Source organism: Amblyomma maculatum, chromosome 7 (assembly GCF_055883805.1).
Source record: "Amblyomma maculatum isolate TAMU_Amacu chromosome 7, ASM5588380v1, whole genome shotgun sequence".
Lineage (NCBI taxonomy): Eukaryota > Metazoa > Arthropoda > Arachnida > Ixodida > Ixodidae > Amblyomma > Amblyomma maculatum.
This window is the reverse complement of record NC_139350.1, coordinates 53526174-53553355: the sequence shown is the minus strand read 5'-3', so window position 1 is coordinate 53553355 and position 27182 is coordinate 53526174. Positions and strand designations below refer to the sequence as shown.

The following is a 27182-nucleotide window of genomic DNA, read 5'->3' as shown; positions in this document are numbered from 1 at the left end:
GGCGCCGAGCTGTTCTTATTCCTTTTCATGCGAAAGTACATGCGTAGATATATGGTTGGGTACCCACCATTGTCCAAGCTATGCACGAAGAGATTAGCTAAAACTAAGATAATAGAAAAACTAGCCTGCGTATATTTCGCAAAAAGAAAATGGCATCAGTAACTGTTTAAGCAACTGAAACATGTTGAACATATACAGAATACGCAACATTAGGCGCGAGTATTTATATTGGCAGTATAGATTGGGTGATAGCTTCTGCCGTTTACATCAGACACAGTCAATCCAAGTGCTGTTGTCAAAAGAACCATCAAATGCCCAAATCGAGGAGGACAATTGGACATCGACAGGGAATGGATTCCGTGAAAATGGGTGCACAGCAGGGGATGGTCGAGATTCACCAATAGATGCAGAAGTGTTATTAGGATATTTGCAGTGGTAAGGTAAGGTGGACAAGGACACGGGTAATCGAATATTAAGGGGAGATGAATTAGAACGGTAAGCTGGGCAAGTTGGTGTTTCGTCTTGTAGAGGACCATTAGTTCATAAGCTAACTGCGAACACGATAATTCACTTTTTGGGGGGGCAAAGAAGCTGTTGTCTATATTTGTAGGGAGTATAGAGCACGGCTTGTTTCATGCCGAGGGCGCGGCGCTAGTCACCACACTTAGTCTGTTGCCTCTGACGTTATGCGTATGTATGTGATTTTACCTTTGGGAAGTTAAAAGATGTGTCCCCATTGAACGTGGTAAGAGCGAGGGTACAGTCATGACCACAGGCGAAACATTTGATGTCGGAGCAAGGGAGATTGCGAAACACTGAAAGGTAGCACAAATGACAGATAACACGCCAAACGCTTGATGATGGAGGCTGCTTGATAAGTTTCCTAACAACTAGGTTAAACTCCAATTGTGCAAGAGGCCAACTACACTCACGCAAGGCCGCACGCGTCCGTGACTCACGCAGTGGTAGGCTTAATTCCCACTGAAGTGGGGGTGAACGCCTAACCTGGATCCCTCCCTCATGTCTACAGCACCACGTTAGCTCCAGAACTGCCAGCAGCGGTCGCCGCGCCAACCACTTAGTTTGGCTAGTAGAAACTTGGGCCGCCGCAGGTGTTGCGTGAAAGCTCTGCGGCCACTGTAACTGTGGTCGTATACTCGTCATGATCTTCGTTTTCTACCTGCTGTGACTTCTCTGTTCGGGCAAGCATCACTTCAGAATGCCTTTCCGCTCTGTGTGCGTGCGTGCGTGCGTGCGTGCCTGTGTGTGTGTGCGTGTGTACATGCATGCGTGTGTGTGTGTGTTGCGCGTGTGCATGCATGCGCGCGCGTGTGTGTGCGTGCGTGCGTTAAGGGCGCCATAATTTTAGGTTCCACACTGTACTCTAACATTGAATTCTTGCACTTTCTCAATTTAACCTCCACCTGAATTCAATCAAAGCGGCCGCGTTCCAACGGCTACCTGGCACTTGTATTACAAGAAAGCCAAAGTCACACAGCTAGGCCGCTACGAGTTCGAAAAACGTGCAGGAGTAACAGGAAAATACCGCGTGTTTTAACGAAACTGAACCGGGATTTTTAAAGAGAAGCTTTTTCAGACATCGAGATGGCTTGTTTCACGTTGCAACACCAGTGTTGGTGGACATCAGTAAAAAAGGTGAATCATGCTATATAATACAATATTAGGCTATATTCTAATAGTTTCCTTTTTAGCTATTAAATTTAGGCGCTTGAATGCAGTAATTGGAGACTCGCAGCTGCCCGTGGGTAATAGTCATGTCACATTTTAAAATGCTAAAACGCGCCTTCTCTCCACTCTGCGGCGAACTAAATTTCATCGACCACGCGCACTTCTCGAAATACGCGCGCAGTGATGTGGCGTCAGTCATAGGCGTCACTACGTTACGCACCTGCCACGTGACATGCTTTTCCCTCTCATGGTGCAGTGTTGCTTACTCTTCCCTGCTCCGCCCCACACCAGATAGAGGCCATGGATTGGCGTACAGTGATCGGCGTCGCTTCTCGGCCCGCTCATTACACGTGCTCGGGTGCACGGAGGCGAAAATTTGGCGCGCGATGCGCCCAGGGTAATCACATTATCGAAATTGTAAAAAGCGATACGGCGTTACTAACGGCCACTTGAAATTTTTAATGCGATAGTATTTATTGCTTTACATTTCGTGTGACCAAGATCAAAGTCTGACCTGAAAAGGTCATTAGCGCCTGTAAATCGAGAGATCAATAATAACGAAATAATCACTGATAATTAATCGTGATAATTAGGTTTAGGTTATTCATAGTCATAATTAGTCATAGTCATGGCTAGTCATGATGAGTGAGCCATGGCTGCTCATAGTCATGGTCAGTCATAGTTATAATTAGTTATTGCTTTGACTAGCCGTGACTACCACTAAAAATATGACTGAGTATCCACGACTATGGCTAACCATGGATGTGATTATGGCGAAACATGAGTGTGAATAACCATGAATGTGACGAACTATGACTCTAGTGTGACTATTACTAACCATGACTTTGACTAAGTATATGAATATGACTAAATATGACATGTGTAACCATGAATATGATGAACTGTTGACTGACAAACTATGACTATCGACAAACAGCAAATATGACAAGCCATTACTATGACTGTGGTTAGTCACAGATATAGATAGTCAGGGTTATTCATAATCATGATTACAGCGTCTGACGTCATAATAGCGCGAGTAGATGGCACCGCTGCATATCCAGACATATCTGAGCATGCCAGGACCGAAATGCTATTGCACTGCCACACATAAGAGGTTTAAGTGCCACCGCACCCCCCCCCCCCCCCCCGGGGAAGTTTTTTCATTTGCATCTAGCACTCAAATACAATAGTTAGAGCGTTAACTAGTTAGTTAACTATAGGAGATATGTTAACCAGCTTAAATGCAAAATGCAGAATTCATTCGTTTTCTGATGTCCACCGATTCTGCTACTATGGCACCACAAAAAGCCATATTAGTACCTTAAAAAGCCGATTTTAAAACACCAACCTTTACTCAGCTATCAATAAATTACCTTGTTATCATTTGGCTAATGGAATGGATATTGCGTTTTTCTCAAGAAAGGTCTCTGAATGAAGTCGTCGCTTGGCGCAAAAAATAGCATTTCTTCTTATCTTAAATTTTGTTCACCTGGTACTCGTATTAAGCTTTCATAAAGCGTTGTGGAGCGCTAAGTTATTTGTCCTGTGTGCTTTGTCACTGTAGTGTGCTGTGTCCTGTGTGCTGTGTCCTATCTAATGTGTCAAATATTGATGTGCTTTCTGTATCACTTTTATCTCGATAGCTACATGTAGCATGTGTTTCCTACATCTTTTTTTTATACTTGTTTACTTCAAGACACAAGTGACACGGCTCGTGGACCGCACGTCATCGAGGACAGATTTTGACGTGATCTCAGAAGTGAGTTTTTTCATTCCATTTACAACCGCTGTTGACTCTAAACCGGAAGTGGTGCCCGCGGTGACCACACGGGTTGCACTATTGGCGTGACATAAGGGTCAACTGAGTGTCGTCGGCAGCCTTAAACTCCGTTTCATACATCAAGTGCAACACTGCCAAAGCTACAGCTCTTGTTTGCGCTCTCCGCATCCGCGATGAAAAATAGTGCCTGCTCTTGACGAGAGGAAATAATAGTTATTTTGTCTGCAAGCTTATTACGTCTTACATTTGCCATCAACTTCATAAAGAGCACCTTTTCCAGGGAGAAAGGATTGGATTCGGTGAATTTGTATGTTCTTCATGTCGTTTTCGTTCGTGTCGCGTTTTCGCTGCCACGCAACCTTGCCAGCTGTGCCACTAGATGGCGCTGGCTGTGCCCTCCGCGCTGCGCATCTCTTTTTGAGAAAATGGTTCTTCGGTGCGCATTTTTCTCTAAGATCTGCACTGCGAAGATGTCTAGGCATGCGAAGCAAGCTATTGCAAACGTGTATGCTCGGAATATAGCCTGTTTCCGCAAGAACCGCTCGGCCACTAAACGAGCGCGTAGTGATACACCTCCTTTTTTTTTCTTGCGGACTGCTTGCGTAGCTTTCGCTGCGTTGCACCAGATGTCTGAAACGGAGTATAGAGACGTTCGCGCTGAGGCTCTATACCGTGCCAAGTCTCCGCGCAGACCCCAGAGTGAAGCGCGATACTGACGGCTTTGCTCAGGGTGACGGGTGAGAGGCGACATAGAATCAAAAAAGGCACCGCGTACTTCTCTGGATGGGGAAATGCAACTGAGGAGATATGAAAAGCGGGCTGTCGCACTAGTTGTTCAATAAGGACGTATTATAGAAATGCTGGAATGATCATTTAAGTGGTCGCCGACATTCGCGTTGCCTTGATCAAGTTAGGCTTTGTCGCCGCACTGCGCTGAAGATAAGCGGTGGGTCAGCACGGAGCGCAGGTATTATAATGGTCATTCTTCGTAAAGAAATCGTCAGCTTTGGAAGAACTGTCTGTGCGAATAACGCCTTAATCTTGACAGTGCTTGTTTCTCCACAAGCCCTTGAAAGACAACCATGACAAACGCACTAACGTCCGGCCTGCATTGGCTGCCGAAGGAATTTAGAGGTTTAAGCAGTGTAACGTCGCTTTCAGCTGTAGCTTTGATCGCCTGTGCCAGAGCGCGCCGATCGGGCAGAACTCTGATTCTGAACCGGATGAGGCGCATCCGATGAAATATGCGAGATGCTCTCAGAGAGCGGTTTCGTGATGGAAAAAAAGACCGAAAGCACAGACAGTTAGCAAATGTTTGGTGAATTTTATTTATTCTACACAATATCCACCTTTCCATCACTGTACATACAGAATGCTTAATTCCTCAGAGCACACCCAGACAAAGAACGCTTCATCGGCACCGCAACAAGGCTGTCGAGCTTGGTCAACGTTATCATCGCCCTGTAAGCTCCCCAGCTGGCGCTGTCATTAAAGATCCCATGCTAGTTACAAAAGCTCAAGAGCAATAGGTGTTCCATCAATCGTCCCCGCGACGCAAAAATTCTTAAGCTACCTTAATTAGCCCTGAAGATACAGGCGGTCGAAAATGATGTTCCTCCTCTCTCAACGCAGCCCACGCCGGTGCGCAAGAAAAAAAAAATTGCCGACAATTACGTTACTTCCTAATGCGAAATTTGAGCGCAGCTTATCAGCTGTTTCACCTTTTCGATAGATTGAGGCAAAGACTTCGAGTAAGACACGTATGTACAATTACAGACTTTTTTTTTAATTTTTCACACGTATTCCTTCAAGAAACAGTTCTTGGCTATCATGAAAGAAACTTTGTGGTCGGAGAAATGAAGAGATCAGTTATCAGGAGGTTGCGGGAGGCAGCGCGTGGGCCCATAGGAACGTTGCGCGACGAACAGATAGCAGCGACTGACTGATGCCGCTGACGCCGCTTGCGAGTGAAGCGAGTGAGAACGGGATGCACGCACCTTGATCAGCCGGCGTTTCGGTAACCGGAGAGCACTCTCGCCATACCCAAGAAGAGGAGGGGGACCACCTCCTCCTCTTTCTGCATGGCGGCGGCGGTGTTCTACGCAGTCACGTTGCCTTGACTCGCTTGCGGCGTCGGCGGCATCAGTCAGTCGCTGCTAGCGCTGCCTCCGGCGAACCCCCTCCCCCCCCCCCCTTCTTTTCCTCGTGTTCTCCGGTTGCTGCGCACGCTCCTGCCCCTATCGTTCGCCGCTGAGTGTACCCCCCTCCCCCTCTTCCTGCGAGGCTCCGGTTGCCGAAGCGCCAGCTAGAACTGGGGGGATGAAAGGGGCGCGCAGCCGGTTGCGAGGGAGACCGACGCGGCCGACGCCGACGCGAAACCCAGGAGCGGGTGCCAAAGAGCTGTGCTCTAAAAAAAAGAAAAAAAAGTCAACTAGTCAACAAGTCGCGACGGCGCCCCATCGCGCTACGTCTCGCCCGCGCGATTCGGGAGCGTCCAATGAGCGGGCGCGCACAGCCAGCCCATGTGACGTCACATGGGAGGTTTGCGCGCACTGCGCACAGGGATGTGTCGCCTCAACCGGTTGCAAGCGGTCGCCAGGAGCACATTTCAAAAGTTATTTGTATATTATGTGCTCTACGCAAAGCTTGCAAATTTGACCAAATTTGACTTCAATGGTTTGCGCTAGAATATTGAAGAAAGTACGGTTTCAAGCGCCCTGTAAAGATCAACAAAGTCATCGTTTCACCTTGCACGCTCGTATTTTATTACACTGTATGTCCTAATAAGCACCTCCACTGCATTTGAATACAACTAAATAAAGTGTCGCAAAGATTTTCTGTCAGAACTCCACTCACAAAGAGGCCTCAAAACGCCCTTTTGGCTAAGCCTTTTCCTTTCTCGCAAAAGCAGTCACAGACGGCCATCTCTGGTGCTATACAATGCAGAAAAAGCGTACCGAGACTGGCACGTGCTGATAAATTTCGTTGACTTGAAGCTCGTACAGATGTTGAGTGCACATTGCAGTCACAGAGCAACTATGCCGCTGAAAACGATAGAAAATACAAATGTGACTCAGGGTGGCCAACCGCTCCGGATTTCCGAGGTGTTCTAATCGAAAGGCGAGCGTTCACAAAGTGTTAGCTGAAGACAGCATAAACGCATTGACAGCTAGTGCGTCACGAAATGCGGTGTCTGCTGTCGACTTTTATTATTCAGAAGCCCTACTTTTTTCCCCAGTAATCGCTTGGTCATGACCACATTCACGTTATGCAGCTGTAGGGATTCTTAATAATGTTAGTTTCAGGCATTTCATGGGTTGAAGCAGATAACCGAATAAAGACGGTTTAATCACGATGCGTATTAGCGTGTTACTCTAGTGAAAATATTGTAACAATTGGTAACTGGTATCAACTGGCAGTGAATTATGTGCTATTATGTCTATTATGTGCTCACAGCAAGCATATAAACATACTTTTTTTCAATGGCTGTAGCAGGTAAAACGTTCACAAGAGTCTCCTCGTGCAGTATGGCCGCCTTGCATGCCGTCTTGGCGGCGTTCCCTGGGCAGTGCTTTCATATATATATATATATATATGCTTAAGCATCCGTGAGAAACCCAACGGCACGGAAAACAAAACGCTCGGCTAGTGACATTTCCAGCGCGCGTTCTTACCACCGCCGGTAGCAAACGACAAAAAAAAAAGTGAAGTGCAGTGGGTGTAGCGGTACTGTCATGTTTAACTAATCTCCTCCGCTGTCGCGTAGCTGGATATGTGCTACTGCACCACCAACTCCACCATTGCGCGGGGACCTCCTGGCGAAGATGGCCCTCCCGGGTTGCAGGTGAGTGTTCAGAGTGAATTCGCGGAGATCGTGCTAATCAGCTTCCGGAAGCGTGACGTATGATTTACCTGATGGCTGCTAGAAAGTTAGTTTCGGGTCACGTAGTCTCTAAGTCGGCAAACTATTTACTTATCCGTGCTAGTTATTAAATAATGTCACGTAAAATAAACTGACACTTGCTTATAACGAAATGCACATGAAAAATATTTCGTTAATTATTCGCCATACTTACTAATTGCAACAGAATAGTTTGTACTTCGTAATATTTTTGCCACGCCCAGTTCACAAGTATGCTTATATGTCGGCTCGTCTATATCTATTGAGAATTAACCAACAGATTACAGATGCCTCAGACTGAAAATGTATTTACTGTAAATACAGACTAACGGACCACTCACGGTGCTAATAAACAAAGCACCAATACCCCAAAACACATAACCGCGCGCCAAACTTCTACAGTAAATATTGTTTCTTTAACTGACGCATAAGGTGTTAAATCTATATTAAACCAGAAATGAGGGAAACATGATAGAAGCATTCCAGTAGTGTTTCATTACTATATCGACGCTTCTTTTTTTTTTTTCTTTTAGATACGAGTTCAGTAATGGCGTCATGCTTAGCTACCTCGTTACAAATAAATGAAACGCACCTGCTCGATCGTGATCGTTAAGTGCTACGGGCTTTAGACTTCTGAACCAGGACACCTGGGTTCGAACGCCACGACAGCCGCGCTCCGACTGGGTCGAAATGCAAAGCACCCGTGTAGTGCAACCCCAGGTGGTTGAAATTAGCCAGAAACCTCCCCTACTCTAGCCCTCATTGCATGAGTCGCTTTAGGACGTTACACCACGTAAACTACAAAAACACCTAAATAGAAGCCAGAATTTTTACTCTAGCGCTTCGTAGAGACTATTACTATCAAGGTTCTTGCTTTTTACCGTATACTATAGTTACCACACCTCTCACACACGATTGTGATTCTCATTTTAAATACTCCGCATTCCCTTTGTACGCTGTTAAATCCAGCGTAATGTTGTAAACTTTACTTGCATTGTGCACTCCTTGCATTGGCCCGCGTATTTGATACTGTAAATGTTTTAAAGAAATCCATAATCAAATATTTTATTACACAATTTTTACTGCACTGCTTAGCATGTTCTTGACTTTCAGAATACTGGGAACCGTTGACAGTTGTATGTATTCGCACTTCAGTGTAGATCGAGTTAACTGCTCCTTCCATTCCATTCCATTAGCTCGGCGGTTGGACATTCGAAAAGTCATCTTTATTGAGTTAGTTGTTGGGCTAGTTGGTATTCTAGATTTAAGGACATAGTTTTCAGCGCAAAGGCATGCGGCCAAAGGAAAGAAGAAGAAGGAAGACTACAGAGGCGAACACAGCGCTCCTTATTGAGCATACTTATTGAGCAGCATAAATAGAAAAGCGTAATGACGTTAAAGGGACCCAAAGGAAAGTTCGCCTGTATTAATGGAGTGCCGCGTTCTGACTCGGAACTTTTCTAGGCTAGAAGACACAAAAAAAAAAGAACGAAGTGTCGCAATCACCGGCCAATTACACAAGTAAAATGCGTTCGCTGACGCCCACGTTTGGGCAAGGATCCCAAAGACTACGCTGCATCGCCAGTGAGTTCAAATCGGTCGCAACCTGCCTGTTTAGATCAGGACGTTGCAAGTTTTAAGGAACTGGTGGGGGTTTCCCATTTTTATCGCTTATACTGCTGCCGGTCATACGTGAACATAGCCGGAAAACGAATCGCGTTTGCTGAAGGCACTCAGTTGTTCTCAGTGTACACTTTAATGCTGTTAAGCAAAAGTATAATTCGTTACGCAGCTCTTCGGCTACAGAAGACCCTTCTTTGGGCAAACTCCCAACAACGAACAAAGAGAAAACAAAGCTGATACGGTTGCGTGTATAGCCTGACCTGCCAGGGCTTATGCCGCAACAGTGAGCTGATACCCCACCATAACCATACACGACCAAACTAAATATATTCCCAAAATAATCAAAATAAATATATATCCTAAAATAAATATAATTTTTGTATTTTATTATTCGAGAATAGCTGGCGTGCAAGTTGACGGTCATCACCGTACCTGCTTTCACATTTTCGCCGCATATACGTATAAAGAATATTGTGCGGAGCATTGTTTGCAATTTTACACGTATTCCGTCACGCCGAACTGGCCTGTTAAGATGTGTTTAGTTTTTGTCAAGAGTCCACTGAGCGTCGTTGTAAAGTTAGTTATCCGTTGGTGCCTCGTGCGGATGTTCGCCCAGAACAAATTTGCGATCATCTTAAGGAAGCAAACACCGCTTCGCTTTCTTCTTGCCTATAGCGGAGCGAGAAGTGATACAAAGTAAGGTTCAATCGCAGCATATGCACGGTCCCGTGGCAAAACGAGCCCGTGCCGAGTTCATAGTCTACGCATTGTGGACACTTCTGTTTGTTTTTGTATTTTTGCAAGGTTAAAAACAGTGTCGACCACGGCTTGCTTACAAGCTGGCACTGCTACCTTGATAACGCAAATGTCATCGTAGTTAGTGTTAAACGGACTTTGCATATACTATCATTTAACAAAACTTGAAGGAGGACTGCATGGTGCATTGCAGTTTGATTAAAATATACGTGGAAAGGGAGACATGTGCAGTAGATATCAATAATGGAAAGCCCCAGACATAACTAATGCAAAAGATTACAAACCACGCTCAAAAATTTTGATCTCTGCCTTGCACAGCTTCACCGACGTATCGTTCAACTTTTACCTCCCGTTGTTCTGAGGTGAAAAGCTTCCAGCAGTTCACGCGCTGTCTTAGCGCGACCTCTGCTCAGGAAGCGTATGACACTCAGTCGCGGCTCACATGCTGTGCAGTTTGCGCAATGTTCCGCCATACTTGTCCCTCCACCCTTTAAAGCCCGCAGATGATCCCTGCCCGGTCATTAATACAACGTGTGGCCTGGGTTGTTCTTACTCGGGTGTGTGTGTCTACCTGTGCGCTATTACCTTTAGTCAAGTTGGAATATATAATCATCGCGTTCGCGTCATTTAACACAAAGGACAGGACAAGTAAGGAATGACGAGAACCACTCCTGTTCTTTACTTGCGTTAAATGAGATAAATTGGATGACAGTTAAATATTTTGCCTTATTACCTATACTATCAGTTCTATACAGTGAAGAACAGGTCAAATGTTTCAGAGGGAGTCACACAGCGAAGACGAAGAGGGTATTGTCGGTTGGCTATATCCTAAGCATTAGGAGGAGGTTGAAAAGTCTGAGAGAGAGGATCCGGAGTCTGTGGCGTATTCCGGGTGTTAAGATGTGTTTCTGGTATTAAGGTGATTTGCGTATCCACAACTATGCTATACTCGCGTAAGGTAAAAAATCACTTTGTCGACCCTAAACACGTCATCACATTTACTGTGGGTGCTTACGCGCTCGTACAACGAAAGCCAGTCTTCCACGTTCTGATCGTCGGTACCGCTGAAGGCCGGCGGATCCCGCTAGCGAAGTACCCCGGAGCATGGCCGAGGAAGCGGGGCCGGTAGTGTTGGTGCTGGAATCAGTCATTGAGATCGGAATGCGGCGGCTACGGAGCTCCAAGGCGAGGAAATGAAATGTAAATTCGCACCTCCACCAAATGTTAAGCGGTGGTTCAGGCACTGGTAGCGGGCACTGGTAGCGGGCAGGACCGGAGCTGTGGTGGCTTAGCTTACAGACAGCTAGTCCACAAAAAGAGTTTCCTCTTTCTCCCTCTCAGCCTTCTGTCGTCATAACCGGAATATCTTTACACAGGGTTTTCCTTCCATGTCCTAGTTGCTGTAACGGGTTGAGGTTTTCTGGAATTCACATGGGCAATATGCGTGCTGCGGACACGCGCGTGAAGCGCTGTTTCAAAGCCGCGGGCGCTAAGGCTCCAGATTGAAAGATGATTGGCGTTACCCATAAGTCACGCTGGTACGTTCATACGGCTCAAATGGGGGATTATATCTATGCCGGGTAGTCTTTTACATTATTGTGGTAACTTACTGCTGTATGTCGATTAGCATGTGTGAGATAATAGAGGCAAACATTAAAGGGTTAGTGATTAAGCGAATAGCTAAGTCCATCAGTATGAACGAGGATCACACTCGAGAGGCCGACGTGGGAGCCTTTAACATGACAGCCTCACACCCTTAAAGGCCGAGCTTAAGATAGCCCCAAATTTATAGAGCGTCTTAGGTGGAATAAGCGCTCAAATCAAATGTTCGGATGGGTATTAAATAGGTGACCTCCGATATATTTGACGCAACTGAATGAAAAAGCACCGCCATTAGGCAACTTGTGCTGCAGTGCATCGATTGCGGCTTCTTCTGTGCCCCAACGCTCGCAATGGTAATGATGCGACTATTAAGGGGCAGGATACTGTTATCGTGGAAAATAATTAAGACGAAAGTCATGTCCATGTTCTGACAGTGATTCGTGAAACAAAGCGCGAAACGCAAAGCAGTAGCCGCGTCTCTTTTACATAGAATCTGCCAGATGCCCAATGATGTCCAATGTTATCGTTACTGCTCAAGCATTTAAACGTGTACTTTTACGCATCCGGGCGTCATTTTGACGTTTGCAGAATTAAGATCACTGCGGTATTCGATGTTTCTTTGGTGACGGTTGCATATTGCACACTGTAGAATGCGAGATGCCAGTGCGATGCAACTGCTCGGAACAACTCGTGATTGCGCGAGACCAGCGCATTTGAGGAAAGGGTCGCTTCGAAAACGCAGCTTTCTGTCCAGTTTGAGGCCGTCCCGAGAGGAAGTAGGTGCCTCTTACTTCACCAGATTGTGGTTTACTCATAAATATTTTACTTGGGCATGACGGTACAAACTGGTGTTGAACTATCGAGACAGCAAATGCTTAAGGGGCCCAAATATGTAAAAGAAAAATTATTGGTGCTCAATCGCGTAATCCAGCCGCCTGGTCTAACTCAAGTAATGAGGAGGCCGTATGCCCTGCCCGATGGTAACAAATTGCGAAGTAGAACTGCAATTATTTTTTGCCCCCACCCCTCCCCCCTGCAAAAAAAAAAGGAAGTCCCATAATGTTTCACTGCCTATAGCGCATTCGCTACCTCGCACGACCGCTTATTTCACCGAATGCACAATTCTTAACGCGGCCAAACGTATGCTTGCAAATGTTCTAAGATATTAAGGGGCTTCTTGTGCACGCACCGTCTCCCACTGGCCCCAGATGAGATCTTTTCTCAATGAGAGTGGGCGAGGTCTCCCTAACCATTCCCGCCACTTCGGCAGGAATGTCCAGCTTGAATTAAGTTTGGCAGACTGCTTGCCAGGCGACCTTGATCTGTGATCAAATTTCAATACCACTCAGGGTCCTCCTGGTACCATGGGACCGCAGGGGCCACCAGGGCCGCAAGGCCCAGCAGGACCCCAGGTAAGAAAGGGCCATCGGTTCTACGGAGCCCTCATGGCACTTTTAACTAGCAATTCTCCTGCGTTATTTCTTGTCAATCGTTCATTCTTTCGGCTTCAATTTGTTTCACTTCTGAAAAGCAAGGAATCGTCTCTCACAGCAACCTCTCATTAACCACGACAGCATAAAGCGGCTATTCGTTGAGCACGTGGTCTGGCCGGTTGCTGCTGACCTGCTAAGTATGTAATGTTGAGTTTTCATAAAAATAAGCAAGAAAAACTAGTTCGTCGTATGGCACCAGCGCTGGAAAATTGCACATGCATTAAATCATCTGCCGAAACAAGCAATCAAATTATCTGTACTTTATTTTCTGTCTGCCTCACTAAGATTGGCTACGGACAAGGAGCAAACAGGCATGCATACCAGAGTGCTTTCTTCGTGATTATTACCGATAACATTGCTTGCATATCCGGGTTGAAGGTGTTATCAATATTTTTTTTTTATGAAAACGCATCATATTGGTTGATATATGTGTATTTCACCACAGGGAGTTCCGGGACTTCAGGGACCACCGGGCCAGCCAGGACTGGACGGACAGCCTGGTATTCCCGGACCCAGGGGCCTGCCGGGCCCACCAGGGCAGCCAGGCCCTTCCGCACCGAGGATATTTGAGGTGAGACATCGGCACCGATGTATCTTCTCGAGTAAGAGCGAGGCTTCTTTCGTGTCCATATTAATCAACTTACCATGCACGAAGAGTCAATAGCAGGATAAGAATATTACATAACGAAGTGAGAACGTACACTCACCTTCAAAAATAAATGTAACAGCAACATACAGGGAAAAAAAATATTTTAAAGGTTGTTTCTACAACCGGTCGGAAATGGTTAAATAGCGCGTAATTCTGTCAATGGGAACAACAAAACTTCCTTCCTAGATGTGAAAGTTCAAAAATAAATTTATTTGCCCCAATGACGTTTCATGCCGGATGAAAAATACGTACTATAATCTCAGTGAGAAAAATGGTTGTTCGGCGCATCTGCATTTAAAAGTACGTACTTTCAACGATCACGATCTGTCGAACGTTAGTTACATATCCGTACCTGTTCATTCACAGTACGGATATTTAACTGGATGCGGCGGCGATATATCATGGTACTTTAGTGTGGTGGCCAGCGAAGCTGTTCTGATCGCGCCACCGAGGGTCCGAAACCCAATCGCGGCCATATTTATTTCCTTTCTTATCATATTTAATATTTTTTTTTCAAAGTAAAAGGCTTCAGACTCTGAAACAGACAATCGATTTTTAAGTATCAACGCACGGGTCGAAATGTGGAACAAGATGGCAACAGCACTGTAGTGCGAGACAACCGCGTATAATGAAGATTTAGTTCCTGATCCTGTGACAACACTGAAAGGTGGCGACTTAACGTAAGCCTTTTCTTGAAGACGAATCCCATCTTAGCGATTTTGAGCACTCTCTGGGAAGAATGCTTAAAAAGCAGATCCAGTTCTATGCTGCCTGTCTCTGTGTCTCTCTGTTTTGTTTTGCTGCGTCTTTGTGTCTTATTCTGCTGTTACATGCATCCTGTGTCCATGCCAGTAAATCCGAATGTCAACGTTGAAGAAAGACAGCAGATTTGTGATGGCACGCGTGGCTTTTTTTCTAACCAGTGATCGTACAAGATGTCTTGCACGCGCCCAGGAGTTGGAGGCCGCAGATGTAGCTTGCCAAGCCCTGTCCACTTTCTGCATTTAGCGTAGTACACGCACAGGTGCGCGTAATGTGAAAGACATCCCTTTATTAGCTTGCAGTCGACGACTATTGCACAAATGCGAGAGGGAATAGAGAACACCGATGGCGCACAAGTATTTCTCCAGCGCACAGGTCATGTGGCCTCCACGCAAGATCTACAACAAGAGCTAGAGAATATTTATTTATTTATTTATTTATTTATTTATTTATTTATTTATTTATTTATTTATTTATTTATTTATTTTTATTTATTTATTTTTATTTATTTATTTATTTATTTATTTATTTATTTATTTATTTATTTATTTATTTATTTATTTATTTATTTATTTATTTATTTATTTATTTATTTATTTATTTATTTATTTATTTATTTATTTATTCCTCAAAGGTCCGGGGACATTACATGAGGGGTGGGCTGGGAAATTTAATATGAATACAAAATATCTTCGATAGCAGTTCTTCAAATTTGAAATGATGGAGTATCTTGAAATCACAAGCGCTGTTCTTCCTTAATCACCAGCTGGACAATGGCTACACGTCAGGACTGTTCAGCGGGGCAGGCCCCTTCAATGGCAGGCCTGGGCCGGGAGGACCTCAAGGCTTGCCGGGGCCGAGAGGCCACCAAGGCCCCAAAGGCGATCAAGGACCCAGAGGCCGAGACGGACAACAGGTGACTGACTTTCGCCCCCACATCTCCATTTCGCCCCTGTCATCTGGCTTGAATTTCTGTTTCGCGAGTCGAGAAAGACAATGCGTTTTTGGTGGCGCCAGCAATTACCCGTTAATTACGCCTGCTACATATCTATATGCGACATCACTTTATGTTGCAGCTGCTGCTTTTCGGGAAATAGGAGTGCGCCTCCCTAGAAAGCATGTTGAATTGATCCGCTATTGGTGGTCTATCAATTGTTTTTGCTTTGTGACTCACAAATTTCTCGCAGAGAAATAAATATTTCGTTGTTTGTTGAGGCTACTACGTTTAAACTGAGGCAAATAAATAGCTACTCGCTCGCGAGGATGACATACACAGCGCACTCACGACAGATGACAAGTGCTCGGTAATTTCAGTTTCTATGACACGCAAAATGTGTCATAGAAACATGCAAACCTGCAAGCAAAATGTGAACGAAGGCGCAGTTTTATAGCATATTGATTCCCTGCAAACAGATGTCACAGTGCGAGTGGTTTGACTGTAGCCAAGGTTCCTGCCATATGCGCCCGTTGGCCGGGTCACCCTTGTGGGCAAGTAACGTGTGTCCGGCACAAGCACTGGTGGACGCAATGCGTTGTGGAACAGCACACACCGGATCGTCTTGGCTCGAAGAGGGATGTGACAAAACACGCCAGCCCCTAAATAACAGTGAAATGCTCCTTCCCTGAGCTACTCGATAAGGACCTCTAAGAGGATGGCACTACGATCAACGGCCATGCGGCCGAGGAACATTGCTCTAAATGATACACGTGGGACGTTGATAGAGTCGGGCCACGAAGAAGCCCAGTAGATAAAGTTCTGTATTCATATGTATGAACTGACGATTTTATTGCGTGGGGGGAGGAAGTATCTGTAGAGAGTCTGACTGCAACCAAACTTGACAACCGCCGAAACTAATATCTGTTAAGAATTGGCAGCATTTAGATCAGAAAACAAATTGGTTTCAGAGAATTCCGTAGGATCAAGTAAGACGCAGGAAATTAACTTTTTTTTTTTCTCTTTCTTAGCAGTGCGTAAACTCCTCAACCGCTCCCCTACCTGATTTCATAGTTCCTCTTTTTTGTCGCTTTGAGCATTATTGTAAGACTATTTGGAAATCCCTGACGCTGTAGCGTCCATTCTGTTTGATCATTTAAAAAAAAAACAAGAGCTTCAGTCATTTTTGTGGCATTACTCTCTGGTGTTTAAACTTGTAATCTGCTCATGATTTTGACCAATGCTACTCGCAGGGTTCGCCTGGGCCACGCGGGGAGCAAGGACAGTCGGGATTGCCCGGTCTCCCTGGGCCCAGAGGGCCCGTCGGACCAGAAGGCCCACCAGGACCAAAGGTCAGATGGCGAAGCCGAGATTTACAAAATACATTAATTCTTTCTCAAATGCTATCTCATCGCCCGTCTTTATAGAAGGCGGCTGAAGCTTCACTCTCCGTTATCCTGCATTTCATGGGGCTCAATTTTGCTTTTGGTAGTAAGAAAAACACACTCCAAAAAAGCAAGAACTCTGTCACAGTGTGGGCATGATGGGCCGCTCGCTGCATTGAACGTTTTTGCAACAAGCTTCCCGTTAAATATAGACACAGAGTGAAACTCATGTCATGCTCGAAATGCTTTGACAATTAGGCAGCCTTATACAGCGCGATGGAATTCTGCTGCTGATCCGAAGGCTGCTTTTTATTCGGTCCCGGCTGCGCTGTCATATTTAGATGGAGGCGAGCTGCAAAAACGCCGATGTGCTGTGTTGTGTCAGCGAACGTTAAACAAAACCAAGCGGTCTAAATTAATCCAGAGCCCTGCACTTATCCAATGCTTATAGTCCATGGGTAACTTTAGGCATTTTAGATCACGCAGTTTAGAACTAAATAATATACCAAAGCCAATGACGAGTGGAAAACATCTTACGCGATGCTAAAAAAATGCAGGTACATGTACATCCGTGAGCAAAAGTGTAGAGACCACTGGAACCGCTACGATTGATCTTTTCAGCACAAAAAGATGCGCCAGACAAAATATCTTAGATAAGATGACAAGTAAATTAAGAGGGTACCTTATGCACATCTCAGAAATAACCGCTTCACTCTCAGAAAACGCTGATGGACAGTTTTTTCAAAGCGCGTAGAGTATACCACTTTTTCTCACGGCTTTACGTAATGCATGGCCAAAGCTGGAAAAAAAAAAAGCTGTATACAAGAACAAAACAACAAATCAACAAGGAAATAACCCCGGTAAAATGGATGACCTGAAACTCTAAAATCAGGAAAAGACATTACAAATCTTGGAAGAAGAGCTAAAAAAATTGGAGGATATTTACCAGTGTGTTACGTGAATATTTTAGCGTTACGAGTGATGGGCCAGAAAAGAGCATATTGCAATCCGGTTCTGTTCTTTTTTAAGGCGAAAGCTTTTAATGGCTCATACTGTCGTGGGCAAACTGTGTCCCGCTTTTGCGGCGGCTGTCGCGTGGCGTTCCTTGGCGCACGTTCAAGTGTGGGATTGCAGATGGCAGGAACGCCAAGGTACATCCGCCTTGGGAACGCCACACAAGATGACACTTCTGGAGGAAAGGCGCAGTATCTTTCACACTTTCTCTGACAAGTGTCCGTTTGGATGGTACGCTATCGCTCCTGTCGCGTAGCGTTCCTTGGAGCGCGTTCAAGTGTGGGATTGCAGATGGCAGGAGCGCTAGACAAGATGACTTCTCAGGCTTTCGCCTTTCACTACTTTAGTCCCTAAAGTCCGTCATAATTTTGTTTGCTTTCCAAAGACACACATCCGCACAACAACCCGCGCGTGGCAGTACTAGCTACTCCGAGCTTTTTTCTAAAGATCACCTAAAGCAGTGACAGATAACCTGCACGTCGGTTGAGACAGGCTGGTAAGATCTGTCCTCCGAATTGCTCCTCTCGTGCAATAGACAAATAGTCCCTCTTGAAGTTTTCACCGTGGCATCCACCCTCCGGCTTAGCATTCCTGTCCATTGTTTCGTGCTAGTTCCTTGGGCGTGAAAGGGAAAAATTACAGTAGCTCACAGTAGCTCACTTACAGTTGCAAAAGCGGCTTGATTCGTTATTTTCGGCGCCTCTGACAGCCATTAATAATAGAGTGGCTGTTGCCTTGAACAATATTCACACGAGGTACCTTGCTACTCGAACACCGCATGTGCGTGTCGTGCACAAGTGAGTGCTGAGGCATATGCGTTTGCAGGGAGAACCCGGTGTTGGTCTACCAGGACCGCCGGGTCCCCCAGGAAGCGTGTACACGGTTCCACGGGACGGTGACCTCGAGTTCGGCGGCCTGTCCCACTACCTACCGGGACCGAAGGTGAGGACCCCCCCCCCCCCCCCCCCCATATCCCACTCCCACGGCTGATTAGCTCATCTGTGCATCACCTTCACGAAATGCATTCTGTGTCTATCTGGCAGGGTGATAAAGGAGACAGAGGCTTCACAGGGCCCCAGGGACCGCCAGGACGAGTGGGACCAAAGGTCGTATACTCTTCGTTACGTTTGCAACGAGCCGTGCGCATTGTGTTGTATAAAACTTTTATAGTTTATTTATTCGTTTGTGTTCAATCACCGCTGCCCACTATAGTCGATCAAGGCGGGCGCATGCACTTCTCTAATTTCACTAAATTAATAAAGCGTCATGTAGCTCGTACAATGTACTGGTCCAGAGAAAGACTATGTGTACACCCGCTGGATGTTTAACACCGGGTCATTTTTATTCTGTAGTAGACATAGTGATCGCATAAGCAGAATAATGAAAGCCGAGCTGAAATTTTAAGCTTTTTTTCGTTTCATGTGTGCGTAAAGAAAGAAAAAAAACAAGTAGAAAAAGATTTATCACACGATAGCTTTAGATGCGCTCATTGCCTAAGATTTCACACCATTTGTTGAATCTTATAGTAGCCGCTGCCGCGGAACAAGCTTGTCGGCATCGCCGACGTTGTATGTTTCACGCCTTGCACAGTCGGACACTTTTTTAAAACTCTCTCGCGAGGTCGATCGGCTAACCGCTGGTGCGCCGTAAGGCGAAGGAGAGGCGAAAGCATACGAGGGAAAGGGCTGTAGTGAGAGCCGTCTGTCAAGTCGTTCTGATTAGCGCGAGTCAACCCCTGCTCATTATCGGATGCTATGCATCTGATTCCCAAGAAGCTGTGGCCAACTATATTTTATCCGCTCTGTATATAGACCTTTGCATCGGGCGAGGAGGTTGTCGAAACGCCTCCTCTCTGGACTGTTGCAAACCGGTTCCGCTGCCGCCTCTACCGTGTTGACGTCAAGCGCACACAACAGCCCAGCTAGCAATATGATGGCGCCTAGGAGGCCCTCGTTAGGTCTATAGCGGACAGTGTATTTTAAGCACACACATCTGCTATAAACATCATGGCAGGCGTAAGAAACTAGATACAACTGCTGAAAAAAAAAAGCTATTCGTTGAAGACGCTCGATATCGGTGCATCAATTTAGAGAAAAGAACGCCCTCCCGATGTTACCAGCAAACATGACAAGAGCACAGCGTCGGGCAGGGAGCGTTACGCGTTTGCACCAAAGTAACAATTCCGAAGCATAACGTTCTCATGACTCGGCCACCGCGCTTTTTTCGTGGGGTTGCTTCGCCCAAAGTAGAACAGCCGAGCAGACGACGCTGGCTACTGCGCATGCTCGTTTCCTTTCCGCTCTGTATCGCCTCGGTGCCGCTGCACGTGGACATCGATGCTCGCGCTACACTTCTAAAACAAGTGGCCGAATGTACACTGCTCTGCTCGCGACATGGACGCAGTATTACTACGCGCGAAGAAGCAGAGTATGTGCCGCATGGTACAGTTCTAGGCGGGCGTGTTCAGCCTGCTACCTTCTTGTGACTTTCTCTCGTACAAGCGGACATTCCTAAAAACGCTGATTCGCCGGCGTCGTGAAATAGCCATTATGTGCGCCGTGCAGTCACAGCTGCTTCGCTACACTCTCGCCAAAGACAGGCGAAGTTCTTCCTCTGTCGCTGCAAGAGGAGAAAATGATCAAATTAAATTCTCCTAAACTACAGGACCCTCTTCGAACGGTGAACTATACACATTCACCAAAGGCAGATATGAAAGGAGACTCTGCGTATTGGTCACCTCCCACTGGTCACATGAAGGGAGAATCCGGTATCGTGGGCTAAAAGAACATTTAGAAAGGAAGAACATGGCAGGCAAGTGACAATGTTCTGCTTTAGATGTTCGTCTCAGTTCTAAACAAAATTGCATTCAGTCTTAAGTCCCAAACTGGGATCCAACATAGTTTTAGGCAGCTTTAGAATAGGATGAGCGGATAAGAGAAGGTTAACCACACCTAGCCACACCCTTCTTCCTTGTAGCGTGGCGTTCTGCGCATGAGTACAGTAGCCCCGCTGTTCCCCCATGTGCCTATGCGATAGGGTCGCCCTATATTTTAAAACTCGCTCTGTTAAAATTGTACGTCATCGGAATGTCGTGGTTTACTTAGATTCATTAGGCAGCTTTGGGTATAATGTGTTTTCTGGCACTTGAATCTTTTTTTAGGATTACATGAGGCCATTTTACAGTTATTTGCATAACCATGCTGATTTGTGAGGTATCTCGTGCGGCCTTTCCGTGCACCACAAGCTGCGTGTGGCTTTGAACCTTACGTAATCACTTGTGAATGCCTTTGCGCCATGTTGTATTTCCTAGTCTGCCTAATTTTGCCATGAACTTTTTTTGGCGGAGTCTTAGTGGATTCAAAAGGGAAATCTTTTGGCATTGCAGGTAAAAATGGCACTTAGTCGCTACGTCATATGATTCTATAAGCTATAGAGTGATTCTCTTCCAGCCGTCCGCGTTCGAGTTGAGTGCACGTTCTTTCTTTTAGTTAAAAGGCGGCTACAATACGGAGATTTTCCACTGCAGCAGCTACCAGCTTTCGTCTGTGCTGTGAATCGTGTCGTCCCCAACTGCTGCCAAGGCAGCTGAACGCGCCTCTTTTGCAGGGCGAGCCTGGCCTGGATGGCATCCCCGGAACAAAAGGAGATCGAGGAGACCCGGGCGTCGTTCATTACCAAGAGCTGGAAGGAAAAACCATCATTCTGGAGGTCAGTACCCATTGTCTGTCCAGGAGTGTCTGGGGACTCCGAATGAAGCGGGCTTATCTGAAAACATCAAAAAAGCTAATGCGCTATCAAACCCGCATATTGTGACTGCTTTCGGCACAACCGAACTCGACAATTACCCCTATAGAAGTGGTCCCTTTGAAGATTCCTATAATTTCACGCTTACCGTGTGGCTCATACGGAAGAGCATACGGAATTATTGCAGACAATGCATAAACAGAAATTCTTACGGGTGGCATATTACGTCATGCGCATCATATGGAAATAGCATCCACAGAACACGAAAGGCGTTTCTATAGCGTGAACAAATTTAAATCGTACGAGCTCAGTGTTCCGTATGTGCGGTCCACAGGCACCATTTCAGCAGGACGCGATTTCTTTTTTGGGAGTGGGGTAGAGGGGGCTTCAGCAAAACCTGCATATTTGGACAGCATCGAAGCCTCATCCCGTAACGTTCTTGACACGACAATCTCGTAAGCACTGCCGACATCACTTTGTAGCCACTAAAATGTTTTGCAGCAAAATTGTTGCTGACCCCATTAAAGCCCACCCACCTGGAGCTATTTTTCCGGCGGAGAACCCGTACACAGACGCCCGGAGGCCGTTCGCCGCGTAAAGCCGGGCTAGATATTTCGCCGGGCTGTCGAGCGATGGGCCGCTCCCCAGAGCACCGTGCCCCAGGGCCGACCAACGCAGCAGTCTGCGAGGACCAATCAGGGCGCGACCCCAGTCCGACCGCCGCACCTGCTGCACCGCCACCCCATATCGCCGGCTGCGCCTCCCTCTCGCAAGCCGTCCGCGCCGACGATACAAAAAGCGTCCTAAATTTTGTTGTTCTCGTAAATAATAAGCCGAACGTAAAAAATGAATATTTTTTGATGATCGCTGACCCGCACCTAGCTGTTGGTAGGAGCGATACAAGCAAACTTCTACTCCCAGCCAACTGCCACCGTTGTGGCCCGGCTGCTTCGGTCCGCTTCCACGCTAGCTCCGCTACTAAAGTGCAGCCGAAATTAGTCACAATTTGCTTTTATTGTGAGAGAATGGGTTTGATAGGCAGTTCTATGAGTAGACCATTTACTATGGCGCTGGAGAATTTCATAGCGCCGTATCGATAGTGTTCCATCGATGCAGAACAATATAGGCCTAGTGACGACTATGGCACCCTTACGAGTTTGCTGAAACATGTGGCTCCACCTAGCTGCCGACAAGCGCAAGCAATGAGACGGCCGAGAAGGAGGCCGCGGTGTATCTTGCGGCCGCTGTGTTTCTTTTTCGTTCGCATTTTTTACGTCATTGAGTGTAATTTACTCGTTTAATACCTTCACTGAGCTTGTGTGACGTTTCCAGTGATACGGATGCGAACGAGACTAATAACCGCGGTCACTGCTTTGTGAAAGATTGCCACAATCGCGAAGGTCACATAAGCATACCGCTTGCTGGGGATAACTTTAGGGGGAAAGTGATGATTGAAACGGGTAGCGGCTACGCGAAAATAAAGAAAGTAAAATACGTTGGCTAATGGCGTCAATGGTATACAGACGCTAAGGGGCGACAAAAAGATTGCTGTTGAAGCGAAGAAAACGAGTCGACTTAAACTTCTCACTCGGGCAGCCACACGCTTGTTGGAGCAGTTTCTGCTGTGCGCGCTCCGCGATGTGAAATTTGGCGGCTACTGGTATGTACTGCGCAGAATCGAGTGGCATATTGCCTGTCTTTTAAAGTACGGAACGTCCAGACAAGCTACGAAGTCGCAGTATCGAATTCCGAATTTCAATACGGGAGACGAAATAAAAAAAATAAAACGCCTGTGTGCTCTCCAAACCAAACTTCTACTGCGGCGTCTATACAGGACGTAAAACCCAGCATACGCTCGAAACTTCGAGATACAGATGTGGACTAGCATAATTCTCGGTAAATAAACCTCTTAAGGTGCCGAACAAGTGGAATCGCTGTATCTGGAGGCCCATACGTGAGACCATTGCGCGGGGAGCAGGAACTTCATACTTAGTTTCGTATCAAAAACCTCTTGCACCGACTGCAAGCTGCTCAAGAATTTATATTTTAGGCGACGAATTGTTCCACCACCAGTAGCAAAAGCCAAAAATACCGCCACTAACGACTTCACTTATCGACGCTCTGTCGTTGATGCCGTGTTATCCGCGATTTTCCCCACCCTTGCGTTACGGACGTACAAGATGGATACTCGTTTTTTTTTGTTTTTTTTTTTTGTAATGCCAGGAAAGGTTATGCGCAAAAACGACGACACGAAGAAAGATAAACACAACAAGACAAAAGGACGAGCGCATTACAAGATTCGAGTCATTACAATACGAGCCATTACAAGATTCAAGCCAAGTAGCCCGACAACAACGCTTGCTGATGCTCGTTTTCTTTTATGAAGCACGCTAGAGCCGCTCAGTGTTTGCTGTCGCCAAAGCATTCGTACAGGGTACTGCACCTGCCTCCCTATTACTTGACAATGCCTTCTCAGCTTCGTGCTGCACTTTCAATGTTTGGGAATAAGGTGTGCTCGTAATATGTAAATGAAAAGCCGTCTCAGCGTCGTATATGAGCACTCAAGCGGCGATTCGAGGTGAGCGCCGATTGTCGACAACTTTCACGTTCTAAACGCGACCATTCTCGAACAGGCGGCGTCCTTTCGTCTGTATCGATAATCGAAAATAGCTCTAAAAGCATTCGATGTCTTTAAAACCGCAAAAAAATGACGACCAACATACTTCCCGCCGCACAACGTGAATGCAACCCTACCGCGCCGGCCGCCTCAAATTACTCGGCGCCGTCGTTTGCGGCGCTGGACGCAGTGCTGCAGTAGCGCCGCCTGGAAATTGCATGGCCAGCGCGCTGTCATCCGCCGTACTAGGGGGGCAACATCGCTTTGGTAGGCTCGTGTCATCCAGCGCTTTCAGCTTTGCGATCTTGATTACTTTGATGGTGCAGCGGAGACGGGACTTTTTTCCTTTCGCTCAACAACACTCGCGCAAAACATGCAGCAAAGACGAGATGGGCCTGCATGCAGTAAGCTACTGCTGCGGCATCGGACGTGTAGTACTCGAAGGCTGTAAACAGGCGCTGTCGGGTAGCATTCTAGACACTGCATATTTTATTTTTGCTCTTGAGACGTTATTTAGTGTCAAAAGTGTACGTTGCTGAAGCGGACCAGCTCATGTGTTCTCATCATTCGGGCTCCTACTCGCCGACAGCCGCTTGTTTTTCGCTGCAAGTCGTAGAGCACGGCGACAGCGCATCGCCGTTCCGTCGCGCCACACGGAGTTCGCATAGAAAGTTCGCTCCATGTAGGTGGTGGCCCTTTAAACAAAATTCCGTCGCCGCGGCCATCCTCGTTGTTGAGGTCGGGGGTATGGTCCAAACAGAATGGCGTTCCAACAGCCGCCGTTTAGCCAGTAAAGCGGCGAGTGTAGCCCCCTCCCCACTCCCCCCTCCCACCCCACTTAAACAATGTCCATCAAGGCGCTGTAGAAACTCCAAATAAACAAAATTAAACAAAATAATCATTTTAAATTCAGGATAATTTGTGGTATCTCAATATATAACGTTCGCCATAACAATACGCACCTAGTGTACCTCATTTGTCGCATGTCATGCTGGTGAATGCTATCAAGGGTTACGCTAAACATAACGAAAACACATTCGGCCGCAGTTCAGTCTTTAAAGTAATGTATCCGACATGCGGAAACCGCAGGATAAGGTCCCACATACTATTACCTTATCTAGTTTCTGCGCAAGATGTTTTCCGTATGAACTGATTATGCAATTATTTTTTCCTTGGAAATCTGCGAACTCAAAAATTTCCTAGCTGATTTTATTAGTTTCAAGAACCATTCACTTATTCGGTAAATTTACATTCTATGACTGCTGATCAACCTTGACTGCTCAATAATAAAAACGTGTCTTGAATTACAGTCATCTTTAGTTTTATTCCGCTTCGTCCAATAATAGAGAATCAGGGGGAAACGGATGTGCATGCTGTAATTCTTTTCCCAGCTCGAAAAGTGTGTAGTCCACTAAAAACATCTTGAGTATTCTAAATTTTCTGTTGGATAACTGACGTTTTAAACGCTTCTAACTCGCCCGCAAGATTCTTGATTCAATGCACAGCACCCATGTATCCTAAGTGTCTTCCCAACCATATGCCACTAGCCAAACAATAGGTGAGAGATTCTGCTTTTGTATATTTTCATCTCAGCCTTCCCGACTGCATCTGGTAATCGAAGCTCGATGAAGTCTCTAGGGCGCCGATAAAAAACGTGGTTGAAAATCGACGAAGCAGGTTCGCATTGTTGCTAAAACAGAGCACTCAGAGTGGAACAGCAGTGATCGCGGAGTCCAACTTGAAAGTGAAATGTCACACTTTCTGCAGAAAGGCGAAAAGGGCGAGCGTGGTCGTCGGGGCCGACGGGGCCCACCTGGACCTCCGGGGACGCTGGTGGACGAAAGCGGAAGAACGGTACGTAAACGTATGCCGCCTTAGGCGAGCGCAGACTCTCAGACGAGGAGAGGGAAATTCACGCAATGGCAGTTGTGTGCTGTATTGAACCAGACTACGTGCGCACAAAGGCCAGTGTCCGATGGGCAGGAAAAGGTAAGTGCCAAATCTAAGAGATCTACGCGACGTAAGCAATGCTCACGCGTATTTATGCTCATTTGATCCACGCTTGGACGCAACTATTGCACAAGTCCAGGAAAGCTCACCAAGTAGGGCTAACCGACATCACACACACACGCGCGCGCGCACACACACACACACACACACACACACACACACACACACACACACACACACACACACACACACACACACACACACACACACACACACACACACACACACACACACACACACACACACACACACACACACACACACACACACACACACACACACACACACACACACACACACACACACACACACACACACACACACACACACACACACGCTGTTGCCCACTTCTGCTTTTCTTCTGCTTCTCTTCTGCTTTTCTTCTGTATTATAACCTCTGGTCTACAACTACGCACTTATGTGGCGTATCCACAAAGTATCCACCAAGGTGTAGAAGTTTTTTTAGGCAAGGTGCACTTCAAGAAACACCTATGCAACCCAAAAATGTCGGCCGCTTCTTGTGCGTGCCTTGATCCCTACAGTTATGACGTCATCAATCTCTATCTGCACTCTTTTTCATACGTGTCTAGTGGAGGGGAAACACTTTCTCCCTTTCTCTCTCGTGGCGATCGAGCAGTGCCCAAATGTTTTTGTTTTTAGCAGCGCCCACCTAAAATGCAGTCCCGCACTGTGCGCTTTATTACACTTCTTGGCAACGTAGCTGCGCTTCCCCACTCCTATCTTTTTGATCAACTCGTTTTAAACCTTCGTATACGAGGCAGTTTTAGTCAAAACGCTTTCGGATGGGAGCACGTTAGCGCAAAAGAGACACAACACAAGAGAGATACACATGGCCGACGCGCTAACCTGTTTCCATAAGACTTGCACCAATGAGCCCAGCATTAACTTTACTTCAGCAAGTTTTCGGACTTGGCATTGCCTGCCGCCGAAAAGGCAATGCCAGCCGCTCTATTTACCCGGCGGCAGTTTTAATGGACCACTGCTACTACGTGCTAATGCTCCGAGTGGTTTGGAAGTTCTTATTCGGACTCATGTATCAAATAAAAAAATGTTCAACTTATCACAATGCGGAAAACAACGTTTTTGCTACCTCCTGAGAGTTCTAAATCTGGGCAGCCCCCTGTTATGCTCAGACGTCCCATTGTCGAGTGCTCATCGCAAAAATACCACCAATATATAAAGCAGCTAGTAAGAAGAAG

At 46.4% G+C, this 27182-nt stretch overlaps 1 protein-coding gene across 3 annotated transcripts in view; it reads left to right on the top strand.

Annotated features, from left to right (window-relative positions):
- Positions 1 to 27182, top strand: part of LOC146183221 (uncharacterized) — a 235550-nt gene that overhangs the window by 151552 nt on the left and 56816 nt on the right. For 2 of the 3 annotated variants that reach the window (XM_084609090.1, XM_084609089.1), the window contains 10 exons: positions 3389 to 3451; positions 7239 to 7316; positions 12704 to 12766; positions 13293 to 13418; positions 15025 to 15174; positions 16446 to 16544; positions 18417 to 18533; positions 18635 to 18697; positions 21198 to 21299; positions 25720 to 25806. In XM_084609090.1, the coding sequence (XP_084465216.1) occupies positions 3389 to 3451; positions 7239 to 7316; positions 12704 to 12766; positions 13293 to 13418; positions 15025 to 15174; positions 16446 to 16544; positions 18417 to 18533; positions 18635 to 18697; positions 21198 to 21299; positions 25720 to 25806 (948 nt within the window). The remainder of the gene's footprint in view (positions 1 to 3388; positions 3452 to 7238; positions 7317 to 12703; positions 12767 to 13292; positions 13419 to 15024; positions 15175 to 16445; positions 16545 to 18416; positions 18534 to 18634; positions 18698 to 21197; positions 21300 to 25719; positions 25807 to 27182) is intronic. The other variant, XM_084609091.1, reaches the window with a different exon arrangement.